Source organism: Nerophis ophidion, linkage group LG29 (genome assembly GCF_033978795.1).
Source record: "Nerophis ophidion isolate RoL-2023_Sa linkage group LG29, RoL_Noph_v1.0, whole genome shotgun sequence".
Taxonomy (NCBI): domain Eukaryota; kingdom Metazoa; phylum Chordata; class Actinopteri; order Syngnathiformes; family Syngnathidae; genus Nerophis; species Nerophis ophidion.
The window spans coordinates 10,035,974-10,056,172 of NC_084639.1; the positions used below are offsets into that span (position 1 = coordinate 10,035,974).

At 38.6% G+C, this 20,199-nt stretch overlaps 1 protein-coding gene across 1 annotated transcript in view; it reads right to left on the reverse strand.

Moving 5' to 3' along the window:
- Positions 1 to 4,594: 4,594 nt before the first annotated feature.
- The window catches only part of gfra4b (GDNF family receptor alpha 4b), a 165,223-nt gene continuing 149,618 nt past the window's right edge, over positions 4,595 to 20,199 (reverse strand). The window contains exons 7-8 of the mRNA XM_061891644.1: positions 11,957 to 12,108; positions 4,595 to 5,166 (exon numbers count right to left, since the gene is read on the reverse strand). Coding sequence (XP_061747628.1) covers positions 5,029 to 5,166; positions 11,957 to 12,108 — 290 coding nt within the window. The 3' untranslated portion in view covers positions 4,595 to 5,028. The remainder of the gene's footprint in view (positions 5,167 to 11,956; positions 12,109 to 20,199) is intronic.

The window sequence follows — 20,199 nt, forward strand, 5'->3', positions numbered from 1 at the left end:
CAGATTGTAGATGTTCTTTGTTTTTGTTTTTTAAACCCTTCACGTTCATATTGCGCTGTTTGTTGGATTTTTGTTGCATTTGGCTTGATTGTAAAATATGTCAATTGAGAGTGGGTGTGACGTTCTTATGTTCTCAGTATTCAGGGTTTTATCGTTTATGAAAAAAAATTATATTCTGTTTATAAGGCGGTCTGTCATAAAATTTTTAGCATTCAATCAGACTTTATTTTTACAAGAAACTTCGAAAGCTTCGTGATATATCACAAATATCCAATTGTAGATGTTCTTTGTTTTATTTAACCCTTCATGTTCATATTGCGCTGTGTTTGTTGCATTTTTGTCTCATTTGTCTTGATGGTAAAACATGTCGATTGAGAGTGGGTGTGACGTTCATATGTTCTCAATATTCAGGGTTTTATTGTTCATAGAAAAAAAATTATATTCTGTTTTTAAGGCGGTCTGTCATAAAATTTTTAGCATTCAATCAGACTTTATTTTTACAAGAAACTTCTAAATATTCATGATGTATCACAAATATCCAATTGTAGATGTTCTTTGTTTTATTTAACCCTTCACGTTCATATTGCGCTGTGTTTGTTGCATTTTTGTTGCATTTGTCTTGATGGTAAAATATTAAGAGCGGGTATAACGTTCATATGTTGTCAATATTCAGGGTTTTATCGTTTATAGGAAAAAAAATTCCATTCGGTTTTTAAGGCGGTCTGTCATAAAATTTTCAGCATTCAATCAGACTTTATTTTTACAACAAACTTCTAAAGCTTAGTAATCTATCACATATATCAGATTTTAGATGTTTTTTTTTTTTTTTTAACCCTTCACGTTCATATTGCGCTGTGTTTGTTGCATTTTTGTTGCATTTGTCTTGATGGTAAAATATGTCGATTGAGAGCGGGGATAACGTTCATAATTTGTCAATATTCAGGATTTTATCCTTCATAGAAAAAAAAATCCATTCTGTTTTTAAGGCGGTCTGTCATAAAATTTTTAGCATTCAATCAGACTTTATTTTTTACAAGAAACTTCTAAAGCTTAGTGATGTATCAGATTGTAGATGTTCTTTGTTGTTTTTTTACCCTTCACGTTCATATTGCGCTGTTTGTTGCGTTTGGCTTGATGGTAAAATATGTCGGTTGAGAGGGGGTGTGATGTTCATATGTTCTCAATATTTATGGTTTTATCGTTCATAAAAAAAAAAATTCCATTCTGTTTTTAAGGTGGTCTGTCAAAACATTTTTAGCATTCAATCATACTTTATTTTACTTTCCACCTTCACGTTTATATTGCGCTGTTTGTTGCATTTTTGTTGCATTTGGCTTGATTGTAAAATATGTTGATTGAGTGTGGGTGTGATGTTCATATGTTCTTAATTTTCAGGGTTTTATCCTTCATAGAAAAAAAAATCATTTCTTTTAAGGCGGTCCGTCGTAAAATTTTTACCATTCAATCAGACTTTATTTTTTACAAGAAACTTCTAAAGCTTAGTGATGTATCAGATTGTAGATGTTCTTTGTTTTTTTTTTACACTTCACGTTCATATTGCGCTGTGTTTGTTGTGTTTGGCTTGATGGTAAAATATGTTGATTGAGAGGGGGTGTGATGTTCATATGTTGTCAATATTTATGGTTTTATCGTTCATAGAAAAAAAATTCCATTCTGTTTTTAAGGTGGTCTGTCAAAACATTGTTCGCATTCAATCAGACTTTATTTCACTTTCCACCTTCACGTTTATATTGCGCTGTTTGTTGCATTTTTGTTGCATTTGGCTTGATTGTAAAATATGTTGATAGAGTGTGGGTGTGATGTTCATATGTTTTTAATATTCAGGGTTTTATCGTTCATAGAAAAAAAATTTCCATTCCTTTTTTAAGGTGGTCCGTCGTAACATTTTTAGCATTCAATCAGACTTTATTTTTTACAAGAAACTTCTAAAGCTTAGTGATGTATCAGATTGTAGATGTTCTTTGTTTTTTTTTTATCCTTCACGTTCATATTGCGCTGTTTGTTGCGTTTGGCTTGATGGTAAAATATGTCGATTGAGAGGGGGTGTGACGTTCATATGTTCTCAATATTTGTGGTTTTATCGTTCATAGAAAAAAAAATCCATTCTGTTTTTAAGGTGGTCTGTCAAAACATTTTTAGCATTCAATCATACTTTATTTTACTTTCCACCTTCACGTTTATATTGCGCTGTGTTTGTTGCTTTTGGCTTGATGGTAAAATATGTTGATTGAGAGGGGGTGTGACGTTCATATGTTGTCAATATTCAGGGTTTTATCGTTCATAGAAAAGAAATTCCATTCTGTTTTTAAGGCGGGCTGTCAAAACATTGTTCGCATTCAATCAGACTTTATTTTACTTTCCACCTTCACGTTTATATTGCGCTGTTTGTTGCATTTTTGTTGCATTTGGCTTGATTGTAAAATATGTTGATTGAGTGTGGGTGTGATGTTCATATGTTTTTAATATTCAGGGTTTTATCGTTCATAGAAAAAAAATTCCATTCCGTTTTTAAGGCGGTTCGTCATAAAATTTTTAGCATTCAATCAGACTTTATTTTCTACAAGAAACTTCTAAAGCTTAGTGATGTATCAGATTGTAGATGTTCTTTGTTTTTTTTTTATCCTTCACGTTCATATTGCGCTGTTTGTTGCGTTTGGCTTGATGGTAAAATATGTCGATTGAGAGGGGGTGTGACGTTCATATGTTCTCAATATTTGTGGTTTTATCGTTCATAGAAAAAAAAATCCATTCTGTTTTTAAGGTGGTCTGTCAAAACATTTTTAGCATTCAATCATACTTTATTTTACTTTCCACCTTCACGTTTATATTGCGCTGTTTGTTGCATTTTTGTTGCATTTGGCTTGATTGTAAAATATGTTGATAGAGTGTGGGTGTGATGTTCATATGTTTTTAATATTCAGGGTTTTATCGTTCATAGAAAAAAAAATTCCATTCCTTTTTTAAGGCGGTCCGTCGTAACATTTTTAGCATTCAATCAGACTTTATTTTTTACCAGAAACTTCTAAAGCTTAGTGATGTATCAGATTGTAGATGTTCTTTGTTTTTTTTTACCCTTCACGTCCACATTGCGCTGTGTTTGTTGCTTTTGGCTTGATGGTAAAATATGTTGATGTAGAGGGGGTGTGACGTTCATATGTTGTCAATATTCAGGGTTTTATCGTTCATAGGAAAAAAATTCCATTCTGTTTTTAAGGCGGGCTGTCAAAACATTGTTGGCATTCAATCAGACTTTATTTCACTTTCCACCTTCACGTTTATATTGCGCTGTTTGTTGCATTTTTGTTGCATTTGGCTTGATTGTAAAATATGTTGATTGAGTGTGGGTGTGATGTTCATATGTTTTTAATATTCAGGGTTTTATCGTTCATAGACAAAAAAAATTCCATTCCGTTTTTAAGGCGGTCCGTCATAAATTTTTTAGCATTCAATCAGACTTTATTTTTTACAAGAAACTTCTAAAGCTTAGTGATGTATCAGATTGTAGATGTTCGTTTTTTTTTTTTTTACCCTTCACGTTCATATTGCGCTGTGTTTGTTGCTTTTGGCTTGATGGTAAAATATGTTGATTGAGAGGGGGTGTGACGTTCATATGTTGTCAATATTCAGGGTTTTATCGTTCATAGAAAAGAAATTCCATTCTGTTTTTAAGGCGGGCTGTCAAAACATTGTTCGCATTCAATCAGACTTTATTTTACTTTCCACCTTCACGTTTATATTGCGCTGTTTGTTGCATTTTTGTTGCATTTGGCTTGATTGTAAAATATGTTGATTGAGTGTGGGTGTGATGTTCATATGTTTTTAATATTCAGGGTTTTATCGTTCATAGAAAAAAAATTCCATTCCGTTTTTAAGGCGGTTCGTCATAAAATTTTTAGCATTCAATCAGACTTTATTTTCTACAAGAAACTTCTAAAGCTTAGTGATGTATCAGATAGTAGATGTTCTTTGTTTTTTTTTACCCTTCACGTCCATATTGCGCTGTGTTTGTTGTGTTTGGCTTGATGGTAAAATATGTCGATGGAGAGAGGGTGTGACGTTCATATGTTCTCAATATTCAGGGTTTTATCGTTCATAGAAAAAAAAAAATCCATTCCGTTTTTAAGGCGGTCTGTCATAACATTTTTAGTATTCGATCAGACTTTATTGTGAGGTTTTGTATTAGTTTTCCTAAAAATAAATATACCGGCCCCCAGACACATTTTTTTCTCAAAATCTGGCCCCAGAGTCAGAATAATTGCCCAGGCCTGATCCAGACCCTTTTTATTTCCAAGGTAAATGGTCTTTTTTTTTTTTTTTTTTTTGCACTTTCAAAAACGGCAATTTGTTTTATACTGTAGCTTAAGCGCTAACAATCACAGCGAGGGGTTGGACAAACGCCATGGGTCCTGATGGAAAGCGTGATCACGATGTCCAGGTTTGTCTTATGCCCTCTCTGCCGGATAGCGCTGCAGGACAATGAGGAATCCGAGCATCTGTCCGCAGCTTCTTGAGTAAAATGTTGCTCTTTTGTCTTGCAGGACAAACCCCCCTCCCACCCCGCTGCAACCCCTTTTCCCCCCGTATCGATCAGAAATAATGGTCCTCTTGCAGTCACTTGAGGAGAGTGCTATTAAAGCCTCATGCTCTCTAAACACTGACTCACAATGTTCCACACAAGAGCTCCTGTTGATGCCCTCAGCTACTCACATACTTCACTTCATTGTATCACACACACACGCACACACACACACACACACACACACACATGGACACAGCTGTGTTATAGGTTCACGTTGACTGGAAAAAAAGCGCACAGAAGCCCAGAGCTCGCTCGGCGCTCCTTTTTGGCATCAACTGTGCACAAATGTATTCTCTTCGGGGGTTAAGCGTCCGTTCCGCTACCTAGACACAAAAATAGAATCACTGTACATTTTCATGAGGGATGGAGTAGCTGCATGGTCCGCGAACTGCCTCCATTCCAAGGGGGGGTGCACACCCTCGCGGTCTTTAGTGTCCGCCGTCGAGCAAGCGAAACAACAGAAAGCTGACGGCCGCCGGAGGCAAGAGCTGGAGAGGGCACGCCGAATTCGGAAGGCCGTTGGACGGCAAGGTAGAATGGGCGACCAGGAGTTCATTTCCTATGGCCTGGATGGGGGAGGAAACAGAGTTTGGTTCATGGACGTTTGATGAGTCAATTCAGAATAGGGCTGGGCGATTTGGCCTTTTTTTTTTATATCTCTATATTTAGGCCATATCGCAATACACGATACAGTTGGGCAAAAAAAGTATTTAGTCAGCCACCGATTGTGCAAGTTCTCCCACTTAAAATGATGACAGAGGTCTGTAATTTTCATCATAGGTACACTTCAACTGTGAGAGACAGAATGTGAAAAAGAAATCCAGGATTTCACATTGTAGGAATTTTAAAGAATTTATTAGTAAATCAAAAAGCCACTTATTGTTTTTTGCCACACACTAGGCCTGGTGACTAACCATCAAGACCCCCTTCTGCCCGCGCGTGACTTTTGAACTTTTTCTTAGTTGTTTCAGGGAACATCTGGAATCCGTCTTAACGGGTACTGTAATGATCCATTGCCCGGATCATGTGTTATTTTAGTTTGAGTCCCTTAGTTCTTTTTTCAGCACCTTTGAGTTTGCGTTTTAGTTATCATAGGTGCTGATTAGTTTCACATGCCTCTGATTAATGTTCGGGATGCTCACCTGCTCCTGGGCCGTAATCAGAGAGCTACTTATTCCTGTTTTTCGCCTCACACTGGCTGGTTGGTTCGTGCAACATTACATTTGTCACCCATGCTTTTGATTCCCGTGCTATCGGCAGGCTTGTTTTGTTTTGTTTGTTGGTACGTTGACTGATTTATGGACAGTAAATAACGGTCTCACCTGCACCTTGCCTCAGGAGTTCTTGATACATCTTAGAAGAACGACCGTGCATCCCCATGCGACCCAGACGTAACAGACACATTTTTTAAGACAGCAGCTACAGTGGGGCAAAAAAGTATTTAGTCAGCCACCGATTGTTGAAGTTCTCCCACTTAAAATGATGACAGAGGTCTGTAATTTTCATCATAGGTACACTTCAACTGTGAGAGACAGAATGTGGAAAAAAAAATCCAGGAATTCACATTGTAGGAATTTTGAAGAATTTATTTGTAAATTATGGTGGAAAATAAGTATTTGGTGAACCATTCAAAGCTCTCACTGATGGAAGGAGGTTTTGGCTCAAAATCTCACGATACATGGCCCCATTCATTCTTTCCTTAACACGGATCAATCGTCCTGTCCCCTTAGCAGAAAAACAGCCCCAAAGCATGATGTTTCCACCCCCATGCTTCACAGTGGTGTGGTGTTCTTGGGATGCAACTCAGTATTTTTCTTCCTCCAAACACGACAAGTTGAGTTTACACCAAAAAGTTATATTTTGGTTTCATCTCCCAATCCTCTGCTGTATCATCCATGTATCCATTTTGGTATAAACTCAACTCGTCGTGTTTGGAGGAAGAAGAATACTGAGTTGCATCTCAAGAACACCAAACCTACTGTGAAGCATGGGGGTGGAAACATCATGCTTTGGGGCTGTTTTTCTGCTAAGGGGACAGGACGATTGATCCGTGTTAAGGAAAGAAAGAATGGGGGCCATGTATCGTGAGATTTTTAGCCAAAACCTCCTTCCATCAGTGAGAGCTTTGAATGGTTGACCAAATACTTATTTTCCACCAGGCCTCTGTCATCATTTTAAGTGGGAGATTTTGCACAATCGGTGGCTAACTAAATACTTTTTTGCCCCACTGTATATATCTCCATATTTTCCCTTAGCCTTGAATGAACAGTTGATGCATATAATCACAGCAGTATGATGATTCTATGTGTCTACATAAAAACATTCTTCCTCATACTGCATTAATATATGCTCATTTTAATTTTTTATGTAGAGGGAAACCACAACTAAGTCAATTTAGCCAAACTGTATTTATTAAACAGTTATTAAGCAGTGGCACAAACATTCATGTCATTTCCAAAACAGAAAGTGCAAGATTGTCAGAGACATTTTAAAACAAGCTATAAGTGCACTTTTATGCATGATGCCACCAAGATGACATATGAAAACAACACTAAATTAAAGTGCACTTTTTGTACAGAACGCCACTACAATAGTTTAAAACAAAAAAGTGCACTTTTGTGCATGATGTCACACAAGATATTTCAATAACTGCCAAATAAAAATGAGCTGCATAATAGGGAATTAAATAGTGTATGTCCTTCGCTATGTGGTAGGTTCCTGCGGATGTTGTCTCCTTCTGTTGTTGATCTTTTTTTTTCATACGGTGTTGATGTGGAAATAGTTGCTTCGGCATTTTGTTGGTGAGGCACCGAATGGAGATGTTGACATGCGCGAGTTTCAAGCACTCTTCATTCTCTAGCGGGTGATTTTTGAAATGATGCTACATTAGCAGTGCTGCTACTTTTTGTAGCAACGCTTTTGGCCCACACTTGACAAATTAAAGTTGTCTGTTCGACATTTTCCCGCTTGAAGCCAAACCACCTTCGTTGTTTTTCTTGGGAATTAATTCTTCCTTCATTCGCACCTTCTTTCTCTCGTATTACCACTCGCACGGCTCTGCTAGCATCACAGCTAACGTTACCCATGCTGCTACGTCTCTGCTCCGCGAAGGCGTATACGTCTGTGACGTATGACACAACAGTATGTGACGTGTGTAAGAAGGTGCGCTTGTCTGTGAGACGGAGACACAGGAAAGAGCGAGAAGAGCCTGTAGTGTAATGCCACCAGCTAAAAGTAACTGCGTGAAAACGTATACTCGAATATCACGATATAGTCATTTTCTATATTACAGAGAGACAAACTCGCGATATATCGTGTATATCGATATATCGCCCAGCCCTAATTCAGACGATGCATTTGTCTAAATTCAGGACATTCTGACTTATTGGGTCATCTTGGCGGTGGTTTATTTTTGGTCCAACATCAAAGTCATGCTTATACACTCGCTCAATTGTCTGGTGAGGAATAAGAAGGATCTTTGTTGATAGAAGCATTCATTAAACGTAATACAAAAAGGAACAATTAGACTGATACATAATGTTGAAAATATAGAGAACATACAAACTAGAGGTGTCCGATAATGGCTTTTTTGACGATATCCGATATTCCGCTATTGTCCAAATCTTAATTACCGATACCGATATCAACCGATACCGATATATACAGTCGTGGAATTAACACATTATTATGTCTAATTTTGTTGTGATGCCCCGCTGGATGCATTAAACAATGTAACAAGGTTTTCCTAAATAAATCAACTCAAGTTATGGGAAAAAATGCCAACATGCCATATTTATTATTAAGGTCACAAAGTGCATTATTTTTTTGAACATGCCTCAAAACAGCAGCTTGGAATTTGGGACATGCTCTCCCTGAGAGAGCATGAGGAGGTTGAGGTGGGGGGGGGGGTGTATATTATAGCGTCCCGGAAGAGTTAGTGCTGCAAGGGGTTCTGGGTATTTGTTCTGTTGTGTTTATGTTGTGTTACGGTGCGGATGATCTCCCGAAATGTGTTTGTCATTCCTGTTTGGTGTGGGTTCACAGTGTGGCGCATATTTGTTACAGTGTATAAGTTGTTTATACGGCCACCCTCAGTGTGACCTGCATGGCTGTTGACCAAGTATGCCTTGCATTCACTTGTATGTGTGAAAAGCCATTGAAATAGGGTGATTGGGCCGGCACACAAAGGCAGTGCCTTTAAGGTTTATTGGCGCTCTGTACTTCTTTCTACGTCTGTGTACACAGCGGCGTTTTAAAATGTCACACATTTTACTTTTTGAAACCGATAATTTTCAAAAAGATAATTTCCGATATTACATTTTAAAGCATTGATTGGCCGATAACATAGGCAGTCCGATATTATCAGACATCTCTAATACAAACCCTTTATTTATTGAATCAAAAATATTGAAGTTCAATTATTTGAAACAGCTAAAATGATATACAAAGCAAACTATAACCTGCTACCAAAGAATGTACAACCATTCTAGAGAAATATAACCTTAGAGCAGGGGTCGGGAACCTTTTTGGCAGAGAGAGCCAAGAAGCCAAATATTTTTAAAATGTATTTATGTAAGAGCCATATAATATTTTTTTCAACACTGAACACAACTCAACGCGTGCATTTTCAAGTAAGACCAACATTTCTAGAGTACAATAGGTCTCTTATTCTTTGGAATAACTTTGTTATTCTGAAGCTAACTGTAGAGGGGGCGTGGCCTGCGGGCCTGCAGCGAAGCGGGTGTTGCTAGGGCCGACCTCGAAATCAGCGACAGCTACGTAGATGGCCCAGCTGGGCCTTGTTTTCGAATCACCTGCCACTCTGTTTATAAGCAGCAGCCAGGAGAGAGCAAGAACGAAAAAGAAAAAGACAATTGTTGGAAATCAACTAAGAGACTTATTGAAAAATAAAAAAATATTGTAACCCTGTAACAGGCTCTCATGTCGGTGCCTGGTGGTCTGAAGAACCCCCAAGAGCGCAAGCCCCACACTAACCAATAATAAATAAATTACTTCTTATCATTAACGCAACTTCTTGAACATAAAAATGCATGAGAATGTTTTATATTTTGAACGTTATTTTTAATTACAAGTGGAATTATTCATTATTTATCGTGCTGAGCAATGTCAGCTCAGATTTATCCGAGAGCCAGATGCAGTCATCAAAAGAGCCACATCTGGCTCGCCAGCCATAGGTTCCCTACCCCTGCCTTAGAGGAAAAACTAATTTAAAACATTTGTATGCACGTACAACATTAAAAACCTTTAGCATATCAGTATGTGGAATTAAATTATGGAATGGATTAAGTAAAGAAGTGAAACAATGTACTGATATGATCCAGTTTAAGAGGTTGTTCAAATGAATAGTGCTTACAAAGTCCAGAGAAGAAGAATTATGAAGAACACCTTCAACCTTATTAATAATGGGATATTCTTCATTTCAGTATGTTTATCATGACTGACTTAATTATATTACATCATTCTATGAAGTCATTGTGCTACAAAAAGAAGTCAGTAAATGAACGTATGTATTTGTAAATGCTTTGAAGTGGGAAACGGATAAGATTAGATAAGCTTTGCTTCTTCCTACTCCTTTTGTATAGAGAAATTATTTGAAATTGTGTCATGTATTATGCTGTGAGTGTGTGCATGTTCGAAATTAACTAAAGAAAGCAAGAAAGAAAAGAGTTGAATTAATATTACCCTTTTCTGCATCTGTCTTATTACCTCACCGCTTCTATGTGAACTACTTTTCTGTGTTAATAATGTATATTTTCTGCTGGATCTACTCTCTATTTTATGCTGCAGCTGTTACATATACTGTAGTATTGTACGTGGTCATTGGGATTTTTTATATATTGTATATATTATATAAAAATATGGCTTCCGGTCCGTCACTTTAATACGTCCGTGTGCAACATAAACACAATTAGCAATTCCTATTGTTACAAAATGCACACCCACATTACATGCAAATTGATTGTATTGATTTATATGATATATTTGATGGGATGTAAAAGGTATGCGCTCTGCATGCCATATATAAATATCTCCAGCTGAGTGTAATTGTAATGAATAGAAATACAGTGATGGATCAGTGTGCTCTTCAGATGATATACAGTCGTGGTCAAAAGTTGACATACACTTGTAAAGAACATAATGTCATGGCTGTCTTGATTTTTTTTTTTTGTGATAAAGTGATTGGAGCACATACTTGTTGGTCACAAAAAACATTCATGAAGTTTGGTTCTTTTGTGAATTTATTATGGGTCTACTGGAAATGTGAGCAAATCTGCTGGGTTAAAAGTATACATACAGCAATGTTAATATTTGCTTACATGTCCCTTGGCAAGTTTCACAGCAATACGGCTCTTTTGGTAGCCATCCACAAGCTTCTGGTTGAATTTTTGCCCACTCCTCTTGACAAAATTGGTGCAGTTCAGCTAAATGTGTTGGACTTGTTTCTTCAGCATTGTCCACACGTTTAAGTGAGGACTTTGGGAAGGCCATTCTGAAACCTTAATTCTAACCTGATTTAGCCTTTCCTTTACCACTTTTGACGTGTGTTTGGGGTCATTGTTTTGTGTTTGAACACCCAACTGCGCCCAAGACCCAACCTCCAGGCTGATGATATTAGGTTGTCTTGAAGAATTTGGAGGTAATCCTCCTTTGTCATTGTTCCGTATAAAGCACCAGTTCCATTGGCAGCAAAACAGGCCCAGAGCATAATACTACCACCATCATGCTTGACGGTAGGTGTGGTGTTCCTGGGATTAAAGGCCTCACCTTTTCTTCTCCAAACATATTGTTGGGTATTTAGGCCAAATAGCTCAATTTTTGTTTCATTTTACCACAGAACTTTCCTTCAGAAGGTCTTATATTTGTCCATGTGATGTCAGATGAAACAAAAATTGAGCTGTTTGGCCACAATACCCAGCAATATGTTGTGGATGGCTACCGAAAGTGCCTTATTGCAGTGAAATGTGCCAAGGGACATGTAAGCAAATATTAACATTGCTGTATGTATACCTTTGACCTAGCAGATTTGCTCACATTTTCATTAGACCCATAATACATTCATAAAAGAACTAAACTTCATGAATGTTTTTTTGTGACCAACAAGTATGTGCACTCTATCACAAAAAAAAATAAGAGTTGTAGAAATGATTTGAAACTCAAGACAGCCATGACATTATGTTCCTTACAAGTGGATGTAAACTTTTGATCGTGACCGTATGTTCAAGTTTAAGTGTGCAGCGCACTGTTTTCACCTCAGCAATGTGTCACCATCAGGAACGTTTATTCTTAGAACGTCGACGCACCAAAAAAGTGAGTGACGATAACAAGGGTACACACCTGCGTGGGTATTTTTGCATCCAGAATGTTCCGCACGGTTACTATGATTTCGGGTGGGGAGGTTGTGCTCCGGCTTTCTCGGCTTGTTGCACCGGAAGGGCCCGGTGTAGGCCGCCGGTCAGATTGACTTCCAAACGCCTGGAGGGCGTTCCCTGATGCATAATGAGACACAGAAGGACACAAGAAGTTAGATTTGTCATCGTTATTCTGGACATTTACCCTAACGAGTAGCATGTATGCCTGATGTCAATATATATATATATATATATATATATATATATATATATATATATATATATATATATATATATATATATAATTTTTTTTTAAATCGCTTTTTATCTAACAAATTGTTCTTAAGGTAATTTGTATTTGCTTTTTCAATGTGTATTTTACTTCTGTTTTAAATGTTATTTTTTAGTCCGTCCTTTGCCTCTATTTTTTTTGTAGTGTACAGCCCTTTGTTCTTCAACTGTGGTTGTTTTTAAAGGGCTTTATAAATAAAGTTGGTATGGTATGGTATTAGTGTTGTACCGGTACCAAAAGTATTTCGGTACAATTCCGATACTTTTTCTGCACTTTTCCAAATGAAGGGGACCACAAAAAATAACATTATTTGCTTTATTTTGACAAAAAAAATCTTACGGTACATTAAACATATGTTTCTTATTGCAAGTTGGTCCTTAAAGGCCTACTGAAATGAGATTTTCTTATTCAAACGGGGATAGCAGGTCCATTCTATGTGTCATACTTGATCATTTTGCGATATTGCCATATTTTTGCTGAAAGGATTTAGTAGAGAACATCCACAATAAAGTTTGCAACTTTTGGTGCTGATAAAAAAGCCTTGCCTGTACCGGAAGTAGCCGACGTATGCGTGTGACGTCACGGGTTGTGGAGCTCCTCACATCTGAACATTGTTTACAATCATGGCCACCAGCAGCGAGAGCGATTCAGACCGAGAAAGCGACAATTTTCCCATCAATATGAGCGAGGAGGAAAGATTTGTGGATGAGGAAAGTGAGAGTGAAGGACTAGGAAAAAAAAAAAAGACTATACAGTGGGAGCGATTCAGATGTTACTAGACAAATTTACTAGGATAATTCTGGAAAATCCCTTATCTGCTTATTGTGTTACTAGTGTTTTAGTGAGGTTATATGGTCGTACCTGTACAACCTGAAGGTCGGCCCCGCACCTTTCTTCAGCACCAGTCGACGGGTGGTGGCTATGCCCATCTCTGCCTTTCGCAAGGGACCCTCTTCGAAACACGATCTTTCGAAATGATCGCTGCATAATACACTGTACTTTGTGTGTGAGGTCCAATCCAACCGTGTTCGCTTGACCGCTGTGTTCCATAGTAAAGCTTCTCCGTCATCTTTCGGGAATGTAAACAATGAAACACCGGCTGTGTTTGTGTTGCTAAAGGCGGCCGCAATACACCGCTTCCCACCTACAGCTTTCTTCTTTGACGTCTCCATTATTCATTGAACAAATTGCAAAAGATTCAGCAACACAGCTGTCCATAATACTGTGGAATTATGCGATGAAAACCGACAACTTATAGCTGTGAACGGTTCTGGAACAAAATGTCCTCTACAATGCGTCATTATACCGTGACGTTTTAGCATGATACTTCCGTGCAAAATTTAAAAGTGCAATGTAGTAAATTAAACCAATCGTATTGGCACGTGTTGCAACGTTAAGATTTCATCATTGATATATAAACTATCAGACTGCGTGGTCGGTAGTAGTGGGTTTCAGTAGGCCTTTAAATTGTCAAGGCGTGGACTTTGGGGTGTTTGTTTTCCCGAGATGCAAGTAAAGTTAGTTCAGACATGGCTTGGAGGTAAATACATGGTTTTATTTTAATTCTAACAAAAGGTACAAAACTAAAGGCGCGCACAAAGTCGGAGAACAAACTTAACTAATGAAACAAAAACTAGCACTTGTGCAAAAAACTATGAACATGAAACAAATGAACACTTACTTTGACAAGAATACACAAAACTCACGTGGCAAGAAACGAGCAGCAAGAAAACTAAGGCAGCATGACGATGGCGTGAGTAGTGAGGATATCAGATAGCATGGGCGTCAAGGAGGTAATGTCGCCAGACCGACTGCCTGGCAACTGCAAGCTTAAATAATACCGACCTGATTAGGGACAGGTACGTGAGACAAGTGAAACTATTGGAAACAAAACAAGCAAGAGTGCACAACCAGAAACTAAAAAGAGTCCAAAAAACAAACAGCACATGGCCAAACAAAAACATGATCAACAGACATGACATAAATAAAATATCTGCTTACTTTCTCTTTTAACAGGTTCTGTCTACACTTATGTTAAAATGTAATAATGCCCTATTCTTCTGTTGTTTGGACGCTTTACATTAGTTTTGGACGATACCACAAATGTGGGTATCAATCCGATACCAAGTCGTTACAGGATCATACATTGGTCATATTCAAAGTCCTCATGTGTCTAGGGAAGTGTTTCCTGAGTTTATAAACATAATATACATTTAAAAAAACCGAAAGAAGATTTTGTGATGTAATCATAGTAGTATCCACTAAATACGCTTTTATACATGGTATCATTACAGTGGATGTTAGGTGTGGATCCACCAATGGTGGTTGTTTATATTTTAGCGTCATGGAAGAGGTGGTGCTGCAGGGAATTCTGGGAATTTGGTCTGTAGCGTTTATGTTGTGTTGCGGTGCAAATGTTCTTCCAAAATGTGTTTGTCGTCGTTCTCTAGTGGGGTTTCACTATATGGCACATGCTTATGACAGTGTTGCTATTGTTCATACGGCCACCCTTAGTGTGACATGTATGGCTGTTGGCTCAGTATGCCCGTCATTTGCTGGTGTGCAGTGTGTTCAAAGTCAAGATTGTTGAACCATTAGTTCATTTTCGGGCACAATGAAACCTTGGCAAGACTTTGATAATTATAGACTATATCGTTTGTGACTCATTTTATTATGTAAGAACGGGCCACACTCGCCACAAAATTAATAACAACAAAATTGATGTTTCTAAAATGGTTTAAAGGCCTACTGAAATGAGATTTTCTTATTTAAACGGGGATAGCAGGTCCATTCTATGTGTCATACTTGATCATTTCGCGATATTGCCATATTTTTTGCTGAAAGGATTTAGTAGAGAACATCCACGATAAAGTTCGTAACTTTTGGTCGCTAATAAAAAAGCCTTGCCTTTACCGAAAGTAGCAGACGATGACGTCACCGGTGTGAGGGCTCCTCACATCCTCACATTGTTTATAATGGGAGCCTCCAGCAGCAAGAGCTATTCGGACCGAGAAAACGACAATACCCTCATTAAGTTGAGCGAGGATGAAAGATTCGGGGCTGAGGATATTGATAGCGAAGGACTATAAAAAAATAAAAATAAAGTTAAAAAAAAAAAAGGCGATTGCAGATGTTTTTAGACACATTTACTAGAATAATTCTGGGAAATCCCTTATCTTTCTATTGTGTTGCTAGTGTTTTAGTGAGTTAAAGAGAACATTATCACAATTTCAAAAGGGTTAAAAACAATAAAAATCAGTTCCCAGTGGCTTGTTGTATTTTTTGAAATTTTTTTCCAAATTTTACCGGTCCCGGAATATCCCTAAATAAAGCTTTAAAGTGCCTTATTTTCGCTATCTTCGAAACCACTATCCATTTCCCTGTGACGTCATACAGGGCTGCCAATACAAACAACATGGCGGTTACCACAGCAAGATATAGCGACATTAGCTCGGATTCAGACTAGGATTTCAGCGGTTTAAGCGATTCAACAGATTACGAATGTATTGAAACAGATGGTCGGAGTATGGAGGCAGATAGCGAAAATGAAATTGAAGAAGAAATTGAAGCTATTGACGCTATTCGGTCATAGTGTGGGTGTACCTAATGAAGTGGCCCATAGCATGGCTGCCTTATTAGCATCGCCGGTAAAATGTGTGGACCAAACGATCAGGACTTTCGCATCTTGTGACACTGGAGCAACTTAAATCCGTCGATTGGTAAGTGTTTGTTTCGCATTAAATGTGGGTATCTAGTTTCAAATGTACATACAGCTAGCGTAAATAGCGTGTTAGCATCGATTAGCATAGCATGTTAGCATCGATTAGCTGGCAGTCATGCCGTGACCAAATATGTCTGATTAGCACATAAGTCAACAACATTATCAAAACTCACCTTTGTGATTTCGTTGACTTAATCGTTGCAAATGCATCTGCAGGTTATCCATACATCTCTGTGCCATGTCTGTCTTAGCATCGCCGGTCAAATGTGAAGACACTTTGGTACATTCAATGGGGGTCTGGCGGCAGATTTCCTGCCAGTGGTGCAACTTGAATCCCTCCCTGTTAGTGTTGTTACACCCTCCGACAACACACCGACGAGGCATGATGTCTCCAAAGTTCCAAAAAATAGTCGAAAAAAACTGAAAATAACAGAGCTGAGACCCGGTGTTTGTAATGTGAAAATGAATATGGCGGGTGTGTTACCTCGGTGACGTCACGTTCTGACGTCATCGCTAAAAGACCGATAAACAGAAAGGCGTTTAATTTGCCAAAATTCACCCATTTAGAGTTCGGAAATCGGTTAAAAAATACATGGTCTTTTTTCTGCAACATCAAGGTATATATTGACACTTGCATAGGTCTGTTGATAATGTTCCCCTTTAAATAGTACCTGATAGTCGGAGGGGTGTGTCCACGAGTGTGTTGACGACAGTGGCTGAGGGAAGTCACAGCAGCTGCATGGACGGTGCAAGCTCCGCAGATCTCTGGTAAGAGGTGACTTTTTACCGCAATTTTCTCACCGAAACCTGCCAGTTGACAAGTGGTCGGGATCCATGTTCGCTTGACCGCACTTGCTCCATAGTAAAGCTTCACCTCCGGGAATTTTAAACAAGGAAAGACCGTGTGTTTGTGTGGCTAAAGGCTAAAGCTTCCCACCTCCATCTTTCTACTTTGACTTCTCCATTATTAATTGAACAAATCGCAAAAGATTCAGCAACACAGATGTCCAGAATGCTGTGTAATTGTGCAATGAAAAGAGACGACTTTTAGCCGCAAGTGGTGCTGCGCTAATATATCCCCTCCAACCCGAGACGTCACGCGTCATCATACGCGTCATCATTCCGCGACGTTTTCAACAAGAAACTCCGCAGGAATTTTAAAATTGTAATTTAGTAAACTAACCCGGCCGGCCGTATTGTCATGTGTTGCAATGTTAATATTTCATCATTGATATATAAACAATCAGACTGCGTGGTCGGTAGTAGTGGCTTTCAGTAGGCCTTTAAAAGATTGAAAGTTGCCATCGATCCCATGTGGGTGCTCGGCAATTGGGGCCCGAGCACCCACGGGATCAGAGCCTATGCATCTTGGCCTCCATCTGTGACCTCAAATGCAGCTTATATACGTAGACGAAAGGCAAGATCCCTTTGAAAAAGCCACGATCCTGAGGACACGGCCTCCGTTTGGACAGGCAGGGGACGGCCCAAACAAAGCAAATGGCATCAGTATTCTCTGCCAGCCCGGCCACTGCACCTGCATCTCCACATTGGCCTCATTAACTCATAGAACCTTGTGAAATGGGCAAACAACTCTGAGACTCTCTCTGTGTATCTGTTCTCGGCTGCAGGCCCGAGAGAGACGCTCTCATTCGTGCCACGGCGAGCCTTCCGCCGGCGAAAATGAGCGCACGTCAGAGTGGAAGCGAGCGTCTCTGGAATAGTATTTGGGAATGGGGAGAGCGGTGGCGTGCACGGAACCATTCATGTGGCGCCGCCATGTTGGCTTTCACAGGTTCAGGCTGCAAAGAGCAGAATTTGTCTGCAGTCGCTAATTAGTGTGAGTTCTGTGACGAACCTGGTGACAAATATGAAACTTGCCAAGCGTCGGATTGTTTTCTCTCTGTTATTCTGTCATTACCCATCAAAAGTCATATCTTTTTGTACCCATAACAATGACCATTGAGGTGTAATAGATCCATACTTCCTTCCCCATTTGGGAAGAGTACTTTTTTGGTAAAAGAAAAACAGCAGTAAAAATATTGTTGTTGTAATGGTACACCACAAAACACATACGTATACACATACTGTACATATACATTCACTGTACATCATACATATACACATATAGTACATGTACATGTACATTCACTGTACAAACGTACATATACCATACATGCCAACCTTGAGACCTCCGAATTCAGGAGATTGGGGAGTTTATATATTTTCAAGTATTTCTTTATATATATATATATATATATATATATATATATACACACACACATATATATATACAGTATATAGTTGGGCAAAAAAGTATTTAGTCAGCCAGCGATTGTGTAAGTTCTCCCACTTAAAATGATGACAGAGGTCTGTAATTTTCATCATAGGTACACTTCAACTGTGAGAGACAGAATGTGAAAAAAAATCCAGGATCTCACATTGTAGGAATTTTTAAGAATTTTTTTGGAAATTATGGTGGAAAATAAGTATTTGGTCAACCATTCAAAGCTCTCACTGATGGAAGGAGGTTTTGGCTCACATTCATTCATTCTTTCCTTAACACGGATCAATCGTCCTGTCCCCTTTGCAGAAAAACAGCCCCAAAGCATGATGTTTCCACCCCCATGCTTCACAGTAGGTATGGTATTCCTGGGATGCAACTCTGTATTCTTCTTCCTCCAAACACGACGAGTTGAGTTTATACCAAAAAGTTCTATTTTGGTTTCATCTGACCTCATGACCTTCTCCCAATTCTCTGCTGTATCATCCATTTGCTCTCTGGCAAACTTCAGACGGGCCTGGACATGCACTGGCTTAAACGGGGACACGTCTGGCACTGCAGGATTTGATTCCCTGTCGGCGTAGTTTGTCACTGATGGTAACCTTTGTTACTTTGGTCCCAGCTCTCTGCAGGTCATTCACCAGTTCCCCTGTGTGGTTCTGGGATTTTTGCTCACCGTTCTCATGACAATTTTGACCCCCACGGGATGAGATCTTGCGTGGAGCCCCAGATCGAGGGAGATTATCAGTGGTCTTGTATGTCTTCCATTTTCTGATGATAGCTACCACAGTTGATTTTTTTCACACCAAGCTGGTTGCCTATTGTAGATTCACTTTTCCCAGTCTGGTGCAGGTCTACAATTCTTTTCATGGTGTCCTTCGACAGATTTTTGGTCTTGGCTATAGTGGAGTTTGGAGTCTGACTGTTTGAGGCTGTGGACAGGTGTCTTTTATACAGATAACGAGTTCAAAAAGGTTCCATTACTACAGGTAACTAGTGAAAGACAGAAGAGCTTCTTACAGAAGAAGTTACAGGTCTGTGAGAGCCAGAGATCTTCCTTGTTTGAAGTGACCAAATACTTTTTTTCCACCATAATTTAAAAATAAATTATTTAAAATTTCTACAATGTGAATTCCTGGATTTCTTCCACATTCTGTCTCTCACAGTTGAAGTGTACCTATGATGAAAATTACAGACCTCTGTCATCATTTTAAGTGGGAGAACTTGCACAATCAGTGGCTGACTAAATACTTTTTTGCCCCACTGTGTGTGTGTGTGTGTGTGTGTGTGTGTGTGTGTGTGTGTGTGTGTGTGTGTGTGTATATATATATATATATATATATATATATATATATATATATATATATATATATATATAATATATGTCAAGAAAAGTGCACTTGTTATTAGTGAAAATATACTTATTTTAAGGGATTTTTTGGTTCATTGAAGTTAGCTAATTTTACTTGTTTTGGAAAGTTTTGACAAGACAAATTTTCTTGTTCTATTGGCAGATAATTTTGCTTAGTTCAAATAAAATACCAATAATTTTTGTATTTTTTTTCTTGTTTTTGAACACCGACTTTTTGCAGTGCAGGGGCATGTCTGAAGAGTATGCACACGGTACGGTAAAATGATTGTCAACTTTTGGTATTCCCATCAGCTCAGTGGTTATTCACCTACAGGGTGAAAGTCTGAGCAGCCTATTGTGGAACCGGTGTGAAGAACGAAGTAATAAAATGAGATACAGTGTGTAACAGAGTATATTTAATTATGTTTGATATAAAAAAAAAAAATGGGGTCGGGGTTTTTTTTTATTAAAATGCACTGCTGTTCGTGCATGCTGCCAAACATCTGTCTGACGGCATCCCGTGGGCCATATACTATTACGATTTTACCGAGGTATACACAGTACAGATAGATGTGTAAATTTCT